Genomic DNA, 13,740 nt, shown 5'->3' on the forward strand with positions numbered 1-13,740 from the left:
ATAGGATGAGAAGCCAGGACTTGACACAGCAAACAAGCGTCCTTCAGATTTGGTTCCCATCCTTTAACCCTTCTCTCTCTCTCTCTCTCATTCTCTCTGTCTGTCTATCTGTCCCTTCTGTCTGTCTGTCTCTGTCTCTCTGCCTCTCTCTCTTTCTCCCAGCTGCTCTGTGTTGCTGGAGTTCCTAACCCAAGGAGCAGTGAATGGCATCACCCTGCCCAGGTGTGCTCTACAGAAGCTTGGGAGTCTTCCTAGACACCCCTGGATTTTTACCTCCCACTCCAAACAGACACACAAAGTCCAAACAATTGCCAAGTCCTTTAAAATATCTCTGTAACTGATCCCCTTCTCTACATCTGTGCTTAAACGACCCTAAGCCAACCCACCTTTCTTCAGCAGAAGCACTGCAATAACTACTTACTTACGCAAGCCTCTTGACAGGGGAGAAGACATTGGAATAGCTTAGTCAAGGTCCCATCTAATAAAGATTCTGCAGTGACACTATTTTTTCTCATGTCACACAAGCTGATTGTGTGATTTTCCCATGACATAAATCCCATGTGTACATTTTTTAATGTTAGTACTTTCACTATAATCTTGCAAAGAATGAGATACTCTAGAGTTAGTTTCTAAAGCTCTGGAAAATACAGCACTTTTTAAATTTTCTGGCAATTTATTTGTAGATGACTTTCCTTTCTGCTGTTTGCTGCCTCTAAAATGATGGATATTAAATATCTAAGCTAATAGAGAGCTTTAAAGAACATGCTGAAAATTACTCAGCATTTAATCTGAGTACACAAGGTCTTCCTTGGATTAAAAGCATACTAGTTAAGATGACCTAACTATGTCACGATTCCAAATATTTTTTTAGTTTATAGTGAAGAAGAAATGCAACTCCTGATTTACAGAAAATAAGTCCTCAAACCATATATTCTTTTCATATTTAGTTTTTTAAGCAGAAAAAAAAGGTTTCGATAGTTTGCTATAGATTCCACATTTTAACTCCTAATATTCCTATTGATTAACTTTTTCTTCTGAGCTAAAACCAGAAGTCATATCTTAATAATTGTGTGAAATTAAAACATTTAATTGTAAAGTCAAATTATCCAAATTATCTTCCTGAGAGTGATGATACACTTAATATGTCTTTCCTCAAAAATCTCAAGATTGTAACCATTCTTTCTAACAATCTAATGATTTCAACAGAAATCAGCCACATCCACAGTGCAGATAAGGAAACTAAAGGGTAAAAGCTCAGTGGTTTTCTGACATCACACAGTTAAGATTATGTGTTTTATCATTTTCAGACAATGTTCTCTTTACCGAATTTATTATCACTCTAAATTCTAGGATCATTTAGCAAACTTGTTTTCATTTACAATTAAAGTCATTTTCTTTAAAGGAAAGATTCAATTTTTAAGAAGTCTGAACTGTTACACTTGACACAGTGCTTCTTGCTTCAGATTATACTTTGCTTCACAAGCTTTTGGGTAGGTGATTGGAAGAATGTTGCCAACTTTTAAACGTTAAAGTCACCACTGCATTACTAATATTGAACCGGATTTTAGGTTGGCTATTTTTATAAAAATCATCAGCTTTCCTCTTTCAGAACACATAAAAGTATATTTTCACTTCCTAGTGAGGCGCAAGCAAATGCAAACATTCTAATAGCTGACAAATGGCTGTCTGAAAGCTTACAAGACATTTTCCACAAATGCCCCTATGTTTCTGTCACCTAATTCCAACACGATGATCTCTTTAGGCAGAGCAATTTGTTCATCCTTTTACTCCTCTGACAGACAATGCTTTCACTTCTTTTATTTACTTCTTCATATACTTATTCAAGGAACACTTATCAAGTTAGTTCCTGGGGATACAGACACAGTCCATGCCCCCAGAGTACACAGCCTAGAGGGGAAGAGAGGCAATTAGGTATGTTTGTATAAAAGCAGATGTGGGGGCTTCCCTGGTGGCACGGTGGTTGAGAATCTGCCTGCCAATGCAGGGGACATGGGTTCGAGCCCTGGTCTGGGAGGATCCCACATGCCGCGGAGCAACTAAGCCCGTGAGCCACAACTACTGAGCCTGCGCGTCTGGAGCCTGTGCTCCGCAACAAGAGAGGCCGCGATAGTGAGAGGCCCGCACACTGCGATGAAGAGTGGCCCCCGCTTGCCGCAACTAGAGAAAGCCCTCGCACAGAAACGAAGACCCAACACAGCCATAAATAAATAAATAAAAATTTAAAAAAAAAAAAAAAAAAAAAAAAAAGCAGATGTGGCCTTGCCAAGGAGTTGGAGAAGACTTCAGGAAAAAAAAAAAAAAAACAAAACTTCAAGGCAGACCTGAAACTGAAGAACTTCGGTCTGGTTCACCGTGGAGGGTGGTATGAGAGGAGAAGATGATGGTGTGAGTGGAGAAAGATGAAGCTAGAGAAAAAGTCAGGGTCAGATGACACATGAGTATCTTATGCACCTTGTGCTTTATTCTCCAGGCAAGAGGCAGCTATGAACTGTTTAACATGGTGAAATCACAAGATTGTACTTGCCTCTTAGAGATATTATTCCAACCAAGGTGAGGAAAACGGATGAGATGAGAGCCAGTCTGGAGGATGAAGAGTGATTAAGAGATTTGGCAGTAGGACATTTAAAAACTGGTGATTCTATGGGTTAGGATTATCCTAAACCACAATTGATTATTGAAATGAGCGACTTCCTGAGATATAAGAAGGTAGAAGTGATGGAACTGATTTTTTTTTTTTTTCTGGGAAGTGGAAGCAAGGGAAGAAAAGTAGTCAAGGATTTTCAAGCTTCAAAGTCGAACATCTAGATGGATGTAGTGTCTTAATTAAGATAAACAATCCCCAAGAGAAGTTTGAGGATAAGGGGATGAGAGATGACTGAATATGTCGACTTTGAGGTGTTTGGAAGATACCATTAACGTGGAGCTGTCTACTAAATGGTGGTAAATACATGTCTGAATCTCAAGAGCCATGCCTGGGCTTAGCACAGAGATGGTGTACGAAGCCTAGTACTTAAGAATATGTGGGCACAAGGACTTCCTGTATAGCACAGGGAACTATGTTCAATATCTTGTAATAACCTATAATGGAAAAGAATCTGAGAAAGAATATATATGTCTCTATATACATATATATGCATCTATATGTATAACTGAATCACTTTGCTGTATACCTGAAACATTGTAAATCAGCTATACTTCAATTAAAAATTTTAAAAAAGAATATGTGGGCAATTAGGCATATTATGCACATTAATACAACTTTTTTGGAAGGCAGTATGACAGCATCTCTAAAGTGTAACCACTTCAACTAAGAAATTCCACTTTTAGGAATTTTATCAAAAAGAGACACAAATTTGCAAAAACATAAGAATAAGAATAAGGGTTTACCTTGCAAACACAGAGTTATAACAAATAATAGGAATTATCTAAATGCCCATCAATATTGTATTGGTTAGATAATTCTGCTACATTCAATCAATAAAACCCTACTTAGCTTTTAGAAAAAAAAATGAGATCTAAATGTATTGAAATTAAAGGTTGTCAGACATTTTTTTGAGTAAAAAAATACTTGTTTACATATTTTACATAAATAATAGCTAATATCTATTAAGCCCTCATTATGTGCCAGGTACCATTATAACTGTTTGGTGTATATGAAGTCATAAAATCTTCAGAACAATCCTATGAGGTAAAGCAATATTATTTCTGTGTCACGAGTGAGGAAACTACGGTACAGAGGGGTGAGGTAATTTGACTAATGTCACAGTGCCAGTAAGTGCCCAAACCAGGATTCAAATCCATACAAGGTGTCGAGTTTATGAATTATCTGAGATGAGAGTTTTTGACTTGCCCCAGAATGGAGGCCAGAAAAAGTAAACTGAATTATAGGAAAGTCAAGAACATGACATTCCCATGACCTGAGTTTGTGTGGACAAAGTGTCCTGATCACTGAAAACTCAAAGAGTTGGAAAGCTAGAAAAAATTGTATAGGGAAATGCATTAAGCTGTTCAGATTGGTTTACTCTGAGGAAGGAGAATGGAAAAGGCAGACTTTTCACTTTATGTGCTTCTTTATTCTTTCAATTTGTGTGCTAGAAGCAAATATTGTTTTTTTGTATAGTTAAAAAGAGAATGAAGGAGGAGAAAAACTGCATTACAAATTCATTTAGGATCATGTGCAACTTAGCAAAAATCCTTTCATTCCCGTATATTACATTTAGTTTAATGCTTTGCAAGTGTCATCATTTAGTTTGTAGAGTATGTCCAAGACTCAGCAGGGCTATTTAATTGAAGTATTTTATTCTCTCCTGACTCCACGCTATAGATGTTGTAAGGGCTAAAACCCACCTATTCTTGAAATTTTGTTGTTGTGCACAGGGGGCTGCACAGAGAAAAGTGCACATTGTTGAGAAAAACCTGGTACACAGTTTTGGCAGACCTAGCGTTGTATTTGCTCAAACAAGAACCGAGCTGAAAGCTAAGAGTGGCCGAGGAGAAACTGACTCACCGGAAGAAGAAAATATACCTCCAAGGAATCAAGTTATAATCAACACAAAAATTAAATTGCTATCTCCTTGGAAATGATATGTTGTCAACTACTGGACACAGTTCAAAAGAAAAAAAAAGGAATGAACAGGGCTTTTATTCACACTTCTTATTTCTACAGCGTCTGTATGATTTTATTATACTTTTAAAATTTCTTTATTTTTTGGTGCTATAAAGTGTTTTTTCCAAAAAGGAAAAATGTATTTGAAAGTGAACAGGAGATGAATTTTAGCTATAACTTGTAAGACTGATATTATTAAATATAGTAGCTTTGTTGTATTGGGCATGACTTCCAAAAACCAGAAACACATCAGGATTTTTAAATGGAGAGCACTCAATTTATGTATTTTGAAGAATTAGTCATTTTAAGCCATTTTGAATTTTTAATTTATAATAGAAAAAAACATAAAATGTAGATTACATGTGGAAAAACAAACTGGAAGAGACTGTACCAATATGATCTCAGTAACTGTCTTGCTGAGAAGGGCGATTATGGGTGATTTTAACCTCCTACTTTTGACTTTTCTACATTTGCCAATAAACATATTTACAAAATTGGAAAATTGTCAATAGAAAGCAATATATTAAAAATATATATCACTAAAAGATAAAAAATATTTCTATTTAAAAGATATATGACATGAGACATGGATTTATACAGAGTTATGATCTCAGATTCTAAACTGCTCTACCAGTGAGTGACAAGATAAATTTCTGAGAAAAACCCAGAGATCAAGGTAGAGACAGGGAAAGACCTCCAAGCAGGGGAAAAAAAATTGGCTCTCAAATATCAAATCATGGATGCAGTCTTATTGCTTTCAATGAATACATTTGAATCACTCATTCCCTTTCATAAAAGAAATGAAAATCTTTGTCTTAAGCATGAAAGTGAAGGGTTTGAAAACAAATATACTTGTAACTGCTGTCTAGTCTGCTCATATGTTACTGGAGAAAGTACATAAAAAGAAGAGTTGGAAAACTCTGACCGTTTTGCTTAGATATCTCAGCTTTATACCACTAATGAAAAATGTTAATTTATGTTTTAAACCCCACCCCCCCAATTAAGCAGTGGTTAGTGATACTGTCTGATGAATATATTTCAGAGGTAGTGGTATGATTTTGCATCCAGTTCTCCCATTTCTGGTTTATTGGATTCTTGCTACACTATAGGCTACGGAGAACTTTCTTCCCTGATGTGGTATTTCTCCTTTTACTCAAGAAACTTCCTATTTATAATAGAGAATTGGGAAACTCCTATTCAAATTTCTCCTTACAATAATAAGGAAAATTTTCCTTAGAAATTGTATAACCATTGTGACTGTAAAACCTTTGATCTCAAAAAAATAAAGGCTGGTTTGTTTAACTCTTTGTATTGTTTTACTTTCCTTCGGAAAATTCCCCCAAATTCTAGTACGACTCAAGTGTTGTAAGCTCAAGGACCGCCTCTAACATTTCTATTGGTAAATTTTAGTTTGTTTTCCTTATGATTTTTCCAAATGATTTTTTTCTCTCTTCCATTTGAGATTTTGGGGTAGTCAATCTTGATTATGGGACCAGATTGAGGGGGTGGGAGGTGTGGAGGGAAAACCATGGTAGATACTCAAGGCAGGCATTTGACACTAGGATCTCTTGCAGGGAGTCAACTCTGAGTTCGTCCCCAATGAACAGGTAGATCATAAGGAATTAATATTCTCCAGGAGTGAACACTGCCCCTCATTGGCTTTTTTTCTTCTTTACAAAGGCTTTTGGTTTTCATGAGGTGCCTCTTTATCTCAGTGAAAGGGCTGTGCTTTCAGGTCATGATCTTACTCAGTGAAAGTTCTGGCTTAATCTGAGGTTCCTGCTGAAATTACAAATGATCAAAGCTGGCAAAGTATGTGTTGTTGTGGTAGATTTTCCCTTTCTTTTACGAAATACTGGAAGTAAAGAATTGATTCATATTTTGAGGGAGGAGTCCACAAGCTTTCAAATAGTGCCTAGGTAAATCACCGAATCCAGAAACACATAAGTGTTTGATGAACAAGTGAATACATGGGAAAAAGTATATATATATGTGTAAAACTGAATCACTTTGCTGTACACCTGAAACTAATACAACATTGTAAATCAACTATATGCCAATAAAAAAATTTTAAATGATTAAAATGGTAAATTTATATGTTACATATATTTTACTACAACAAAAAAAGCTTAAAAAAATTAAAAAAACAAATAAAAAACCCCCAAATAATATATGAGTAATTAGGGTTTTGTTTCTCCTAGAAAAGTCTCATGTCTAAAGCATGAGAAGCTCTATAATATGCTCGGTTTTATTCATCCATGTTACTCAGGCCCAAGTTTTTCCAAATCAAAACTCTTACAGCTTTATCCCCATCTTTGGTTCCATTTTGTAACAATTTAATGAGTTGGGGATTCTTTAAAGAAAAATTTCCAGTAAACAAGATGTAATGCTTTTCTTCTGTATTGCAACAAATATTCCTTTATGTAGATTTCCTTTCCTCCTGATAGATACTAATTGAGGTTCTATACATTTTTCAAGTTTAACTCATCTGTGTCACTATTCCTGTTTCTAGTCTCCACACCCTTCACCTGTCTTCTCCCAGCATTATTCACTTACATCTGTATCAGTGGTTCTCAACCCTGGCCACACATCAGTCTCACCTGGGAAGCTTTTAAAACTTACCAATGCCTGGGCTCCATTCCCAGAACTGACTTTATATGTCTGGGGTGATATCCTGGCATAGATAAAATATTTTAAAGATCCAAAGGTGATTCTAATGTGCAGCCAAGTTTGAGCCTGTATTCCATGCTTATTCTCATTTCAGTAAAGGGATGGCATCCCTTTCCCCATGCGGTCTGTCACTGAACTGATTTCCAACCTCCATGAATTACATAGAAGGTGCCTCTCCCCTCAGAGCCCCTAGCTGGAACTCTGACGTCCACTCCCTGTTGAAATAATAAGGCAAAAGAACCACTTTCCACAGCAAAAGGGTCTGGGGGAAAGATGTGACAATTAAAGGATAATCTGAGGGGATTTCTATGTGGTAATGGGACAGTTATTTATGATGATTATGGTGATGCTTACGCTAATCTACACCTGTGATACAACCTCAGAGAACTATATACGCTGCCCACCAAAAAGCCAAAACCAAAACTAAAAACAAAAAACTAGAGAAATCCTAATAAGGAGGTAGCTGAGTTAATAATATTGTATCAGTACAGAGACAATTTCTTTAAAACAAGAAAGACAAATATATATATGCATTGCTAGTTTATACATTTATATAACAGTATATCAGTTACACAATTCTAACATATTTTTAATGCTTTCTTCCTGAATAGGCTGGAGATGTCAAGAACTATTCATTGTGATGGACCAAGCTTCTTTATCTCCTAACCTGGTATACGAACTTCCCCAAAGAGAAGATAAATATCATTAATGCATCCTGTCATCACTTACTTTCTCCTTTCCGTTTCAAATCTATGGAGTAGTTTCCGAAGACCACCATTCTTAAATCCCTGAAAATGCGCAGCTGGGGCTCCCACAGTTATGACATCGTAGAGAGCATCTGGAACAGGAATGGACAAGGAGATGAACGCTTTGCAAACATTTATCTCCAACACGCTATTTGCATTGAAGCCTACACACTGTGGAGAGTTTGAGAAATTATTCTGTTTGATTTTGCAGGAATAAAAATGAACTCACATCTCAAGGGGGCAAGAGGAGCTAATCAATCTTTCTAAAAGCCACCTGTGCACCTAAACAAGTTATAATATTTCCTTGATTTGTGACTACATCTTAATTATATGCTACTGTGTAGAACAGTATGTTCTCTCATTCTTCTATACACTTACTGAGATAACATGTTAATTGGTCTTTTGTGTATTTTACTTTATTGAGTTTTGCATCATTTAATTTGCAATCATATTGAAATTCAACAATAATGAACAATCTTTCAACCAAAAGTTGCTGAGAAAAGAACCAAAATATTAATGCATTTTGACTCAAGGGCCGAACAGTAATAGTGCATTTAAAAAATCGATACATAGTAGTTTCCTGCCTGTATATACTAAATCTTACACAATTTTGAATGCATGCAATTGAATTTTGCAATTTCCTTAGGTGACATAGAAAGAATACACAAAATGTCTCTTGATCTAATTTCCAGTGAGATACTTTGTTTTTTTTAATAAAAAAACCATACATTTAAATTGAAACTCAACCCTTTGATCTTCAAAGCCATCAAGTTTGATACATATTAAATTTACCACTTCAAAACATGCCATCATTTTTCCATTCTAATGAAAAGTATCACCATAAGAAGGAAGACAAAGTGAATGCCCTCTTGTTAAACTACATTTTATTTGAGAAACTTAATTTCATAGTAGATCCTTTTCAAATTGATTTTGGTATTGACACCTTGGTTGTTTTTCTGATCTCATTTACAGGGAAAACATAAATTATTTTATTAGCTTCAGGTAAACACCATAACTTCTTCATAGTGGTTCAATCCAAATGCACCTGAAATGGTTTTTCTTTTTTTTTTTTAATAAAATATGTCTTAAATTGAAAAGACTTCAGCTGTACTCAGAGAACTCAAGGTGAAAAAAAAACAGAAATACAACCCAAACCAAATGGTTAGTAAGGCAGATACTGAACAATCACTTAATGGATTGCTGGAGTGGTGAGCTCTTGTTCTTTTAAAAAGTCACTAATCAACTAGAAGTCATCTTTTCTTAAAATAGCAACACATTAGACTAGTGTGAAATTTTCAGATTTCGTAGTCCAGGGGATTTTAGCCTAGGGCTAAGAAGAGGGTTTTAAGGTGTCCAGGGATGGATGGTGAATTGTATTGGTGCATCTGTTCTACTTCATGGAAAGGGGTCACAGCTTTATTGAACAGTCACGAGATCACCCAAAATGCGCCAACTAAAGACTTGTCTACCTGCATTTATCTGACGAGAAACCTGAGGATCTTGAGAAGTTACCTGCTTTGTCTGAAGTCCCAAAGACGTTATACCCAGGGCCTTCTAACTTCTAACCCAGGGATGGAGAACCAGTGATTTAAGTTACTGACTGTTGGACCCTGAGTCCCTGGCTCCGGATCCCAGCTCTGCCATGTATAAGTTGTGCAGCATTGGGAAAACTACTAACCCTTTCTACGTCTCAGCTCCTCAGCTAGAAAATGGAGTGGAAAGTAGTAAAAAGAGGTTAGCATTTAGTAAGTATTGTCTATGATTATTTTCCCTATAGGAAGTAATCCTACCAATTAAGCAAAGAAAACTGATATTTTAACTTTTGCTTATTTCTCCATAAAAATAAACTTTTCAGTCTGAAAAGGAAAGTGATTCTGAGGCTCAGTCTTCTGAATAAGATCAGTTTCTGTGTTAATCTAAACTAAATACAAAAAAAAAATCATCATGATGTTGTAATGAAATACATTGCATTGCTGCTAAAACCTGGGTGACCAGCAATACCAACAATATACCAAAGTGACTATAAACTGTATCCACATGTCCCACCAAGCCCAAGTTAAATGCATTCCTAACTCAATTTTCAAAAAAAGTTGTCTGTGGACTTTCACTGGATCCAAAAAAACTTGTAGCCTCTCCAACACCACCCAGCAAGAGAGGAAGGATGAGGGGAGTGGAGATCTGAGTGGAGAAAGCAGTCTTAATTGATGGAGATTAAAATGACTTGATTATGCAAAATTTGCAAAACCATTTGTCTTTCTCTGTCTGGCTTAGTTCACTTAGTATGATAATCTCTAGGTCTGTCTATATTGCTGCAAATGGCATTATTTCATTCTTTTTTATGGCTGGATCATATTCTATTGTTCTGACTTTTCCTGCTCTTCTTCTCTGGTTCCCTGTGACCCATGTAGACACTTCATTCCTTTAAGTCTTCCAGTAAAGTCCTCAAGATCTGAAGATCATTTCCAATTTCTCTCTTTCCCTCAACATTATATCTGATCAGTTCTAACAACTCCGCTACCAAAATTTTATTCTCTCTTATACATGTTAAACATCTTTAGCTTAATTTTGATCTTCCTCATGTCTTGTCAAGATTCCTACTGCCTCTTCAGTCCTAGCCTCTCTGCATTCACAATGCAGTGGCTTGCTTCTCCTATATGGGTGGCCATTCAATCACTCTGCCCAAAACACAGGCTTTGAGACTTATACCCCTCCTCATATCTTTCAAATATAAATAGAAGAACATTCAAATGTCTCAGCATCATGCATGTTTTAAGTGCTCAATAAATGTCAACACATAGATAAACAAATATTTTGAGGGAAAATTCAGTTTGTCATGTTTGTCTTCAGATCATAAATGGAATTACTATTCTTAGTTGAAGAATAAAAATTGTAGATACACTATCCAGAAACAAATATATTAGAATCTGGAATATATGTATATATATTCTCCAGGGTATGGGAATGAATATATATCCATTCATGAATCACATTCTGTAGAATAACAGAGAGCTTATGATTATCACATGCAAAAGAATGAAATTAGACCCTTAGAGCAAGCACAAAAAATCAACTCAGAAAGGATTGAAGATCTAAACATAAGATGTAAAACTGTAAAAGTCCTAGGAAAAAAACATAGGGAAAAGGTTTCATGAAATTGGTCTTAACAATGATTTCATAGAAATGACACAAAAAGCACAAGCAATGAAAACAGAAATAAGCAAGTGGGACAACATCAAAGTAAAAAGCTTCTGCATGGCCAAGGAAACAATCAGTAGAGTGAAATGGAAATACACAGAATTAGGAGAAAATATTTTCAAATCATATACCTGATGAGAGATTAATTTCCAAAATATGTAAGGAACTCCTACAACTCAATAGTAAAAAAAAATTAATAACCTGCTTAAAAAATGGGCTAATGACTTGAATAGACATTTTGCCAAGAAGACATAAAAATGGCGAACAGGTAAATGAAAAAATGGTAAATGTCATTAATCATCAGGAAAACGCAAATCAAAACCACAATGACATATCACCTCACATTTATAAAATAGCTCTTACCAAAAAAAAAAAAAGACAAGTGTTGGCCATGACGTGGAGAAATTGGAACCCTTGCACACTGTTGTTGGCGGGATGCAAAATGATGCAGCTGCTATGGAAAACAGTATGGAGGTTCCTCAAAAAATTAAAAATACAACTATTATATGATCCAGCAGCCCCACTTCTGTGTATTTATACAAAAGAATTGAAATCAAGACCTTGAAGAGATATTAGCATTCCTGTGTTCACTGCAGCACTAATTATAATAGCCAAGACATGGAAACAGCCTAAATGTCCATCAACAGGTAAATGAATAAAGGAAATGTGCTGTATACATACAATGGAATACTATTCAGCCTTAAAAAAGAAGGAAATTCTGCAATATGTGACAGCATACATAAACCTTGATAATATTATGTAAGAGAAATAAGCCAGGCACAGAAAGACAAATACTGCATGACTGCACTTATATGAGGTATCTAAAATAACCAGTGCATGGTATCAGGAAGTATGTTAAGTTAATATGTATTACTTGATGTTAACTGCAATTCATTGGTCAAGATGATATCTGCCACTGCCTAGAGTTGATTCTTCACTGTAAAGTTACTAAATATTTGAAGGGGCATACTTTAAGATTATGCAAATCTCCTGTTTCTGTTTAAACTGGTACCCATTAATTTTAGCATCCACTGATGAACCTTGCCTGTGGCAATAATTACTGTTCAAATGGTAATTTTCCATTTCCCTCATTCTTGCCAAATTTATTAATTGGAATTCTTCTGGAAGGAATAGATGCCCCTTCTTCTTCCTTCATTTGTTTATTCAGTTATTTATTAACATCAATATGAGTATTTTGTTCTTTGATTCATAATCCAACCCTAGCTTTATGTTTAAATTGTTCCAGCTTTGTCCACTGGGAGCTCCTTCGGAATGGCTCCTGTATCACTTTTTTTGCCCCTTCTGTTTTTTGTTTTGTCTTATTTTATTTTGCTTTTTGGTTTTTGGACACTTCCTTACTTTCTAGAGCCACAAGATACTCCAGACTCATATTTTCCCTGCCACAGCCTTGGAATCAACCAGCTTTCCAAGGAACCCTAGTTCTTTTTATTGGAGAATGGTGTTTAGAAATCAATTATGAGCAATTACACTCATTGCTACTGCTTTCAATCCCATTCAGTAGCTAGAGCTAGGAAATATATGTATGTGTACTAACTTGTGCACACACATCTATATTTATCCATCTAACTATTGCTCTATCTATACTGTACTAACAACAACAAAAACCATGAGTCAATGCTGTTACCTCTGACTTCAATTCAGCCTCACAAGATTCTTTCTAGCCTTCCTTCCTTATTTCTACCTTCTCTCCCTGACATTGAGAAACTTGACTCTCCCTACCCACATATTTAAATATATGGTCAATCCTAGTGAAAAATAAAACAGCTTCAGAATTGTTAACCCTAACTCTGTAAGAAAAAAAATTACTAACGAATGTACAGTGTTTGTAGTGTTTTTTAATTTAGCATTACAATATCCACTCCTTTCCAAAGTTTACATAGGCCAGGTCCTTTCTTTCCCAATCTTTTCAGTAAATTATCATTTTTATAATTATCTTTACCATTAATTACCATTTTAAACAACATAACAAAAGTAAGTTAATAAAAGCAGGTTGGAAATATGAAATTCTATGGAAAACTTACACAATAATTAGTAGCACAACAATCACGGTTTGAAAAAAATAAGAATAGAAAGGGAGCCAAGGTGCAGGTACCAAGAAGTAAAATATAGAAGCATTCCCCAAATATTCTTCACTTTTGGACGTCATAGAACACATTTCAAATAGGCAAGTAGAAAATAGTACTACTGTGGTTCAGCAGATCTACAAGTGCAGCATCTTATCTATGTTCCAGAAGCCATGTCTCCCATTTCCCAAGCCATAATATCCTCCCAAGCCAACCATAATATCCCATTAGTATCAAGAGGTCTTCTCTGCAGGGACACTAGAGCTTCTGTCTGGATACTGAAAGAGCGAATAAGGTCTCTCTTTTGCCTCTCTCACTTTTCTCTGTTGCCTTTTGATTTTACCCATCTTGATTAGAACCATTTCTCAAACAGCTGGGATCTTTATGTCCACATTTTACAGAGGTTCAAAGAGCTGAG

At 35.7% G+C, this 13,740-nt stretch overlaps 1 protein-coding gene across 8 annotated transcripts in view; it reads right to left on the reverse strand.

Moving 5' to 3' along the window:
- Nucleotides 1-13,740, reverse strand: part of INPP4B (inositol polyphosphate-4-phosphatase type II B) — a 758,305-nt gene that overhangs the window by 146,109 nt on the left and 598,456 nt on the right. For all 8 annotated transcript variants that reach the window (XM_059922536.1, XM_059922531.1, XM_059922530.1 and 5 more), the window contains one exon: nucleotides 8,027-8,135. In XM_059922536.1, coding sequence (XP_059778519.1) covers nucleotides 8,027-8,135 — 109 coding nt within the window. The remainder of the gene's footprint in view (nucleotides 1-8,026; nucleotides 8,136-13,740) is intronic.

The sequence above is a fragment of the Balaenoptera ricei genome, chromosome 5 (genome assembly GCF_028023285.1).
Source record: "Balaenoptera ricei isolate mBalRic1 chromosome 5, mBalRic1.hap2, whole genome shotgun sequence".
Taxonomy (NCBI): Eukaryota; Metazoa; Chordata; class Mammalia; order Artiodactyla; family Balaenopteridae; genus Balaenoptera; species Balaenoptera ricei.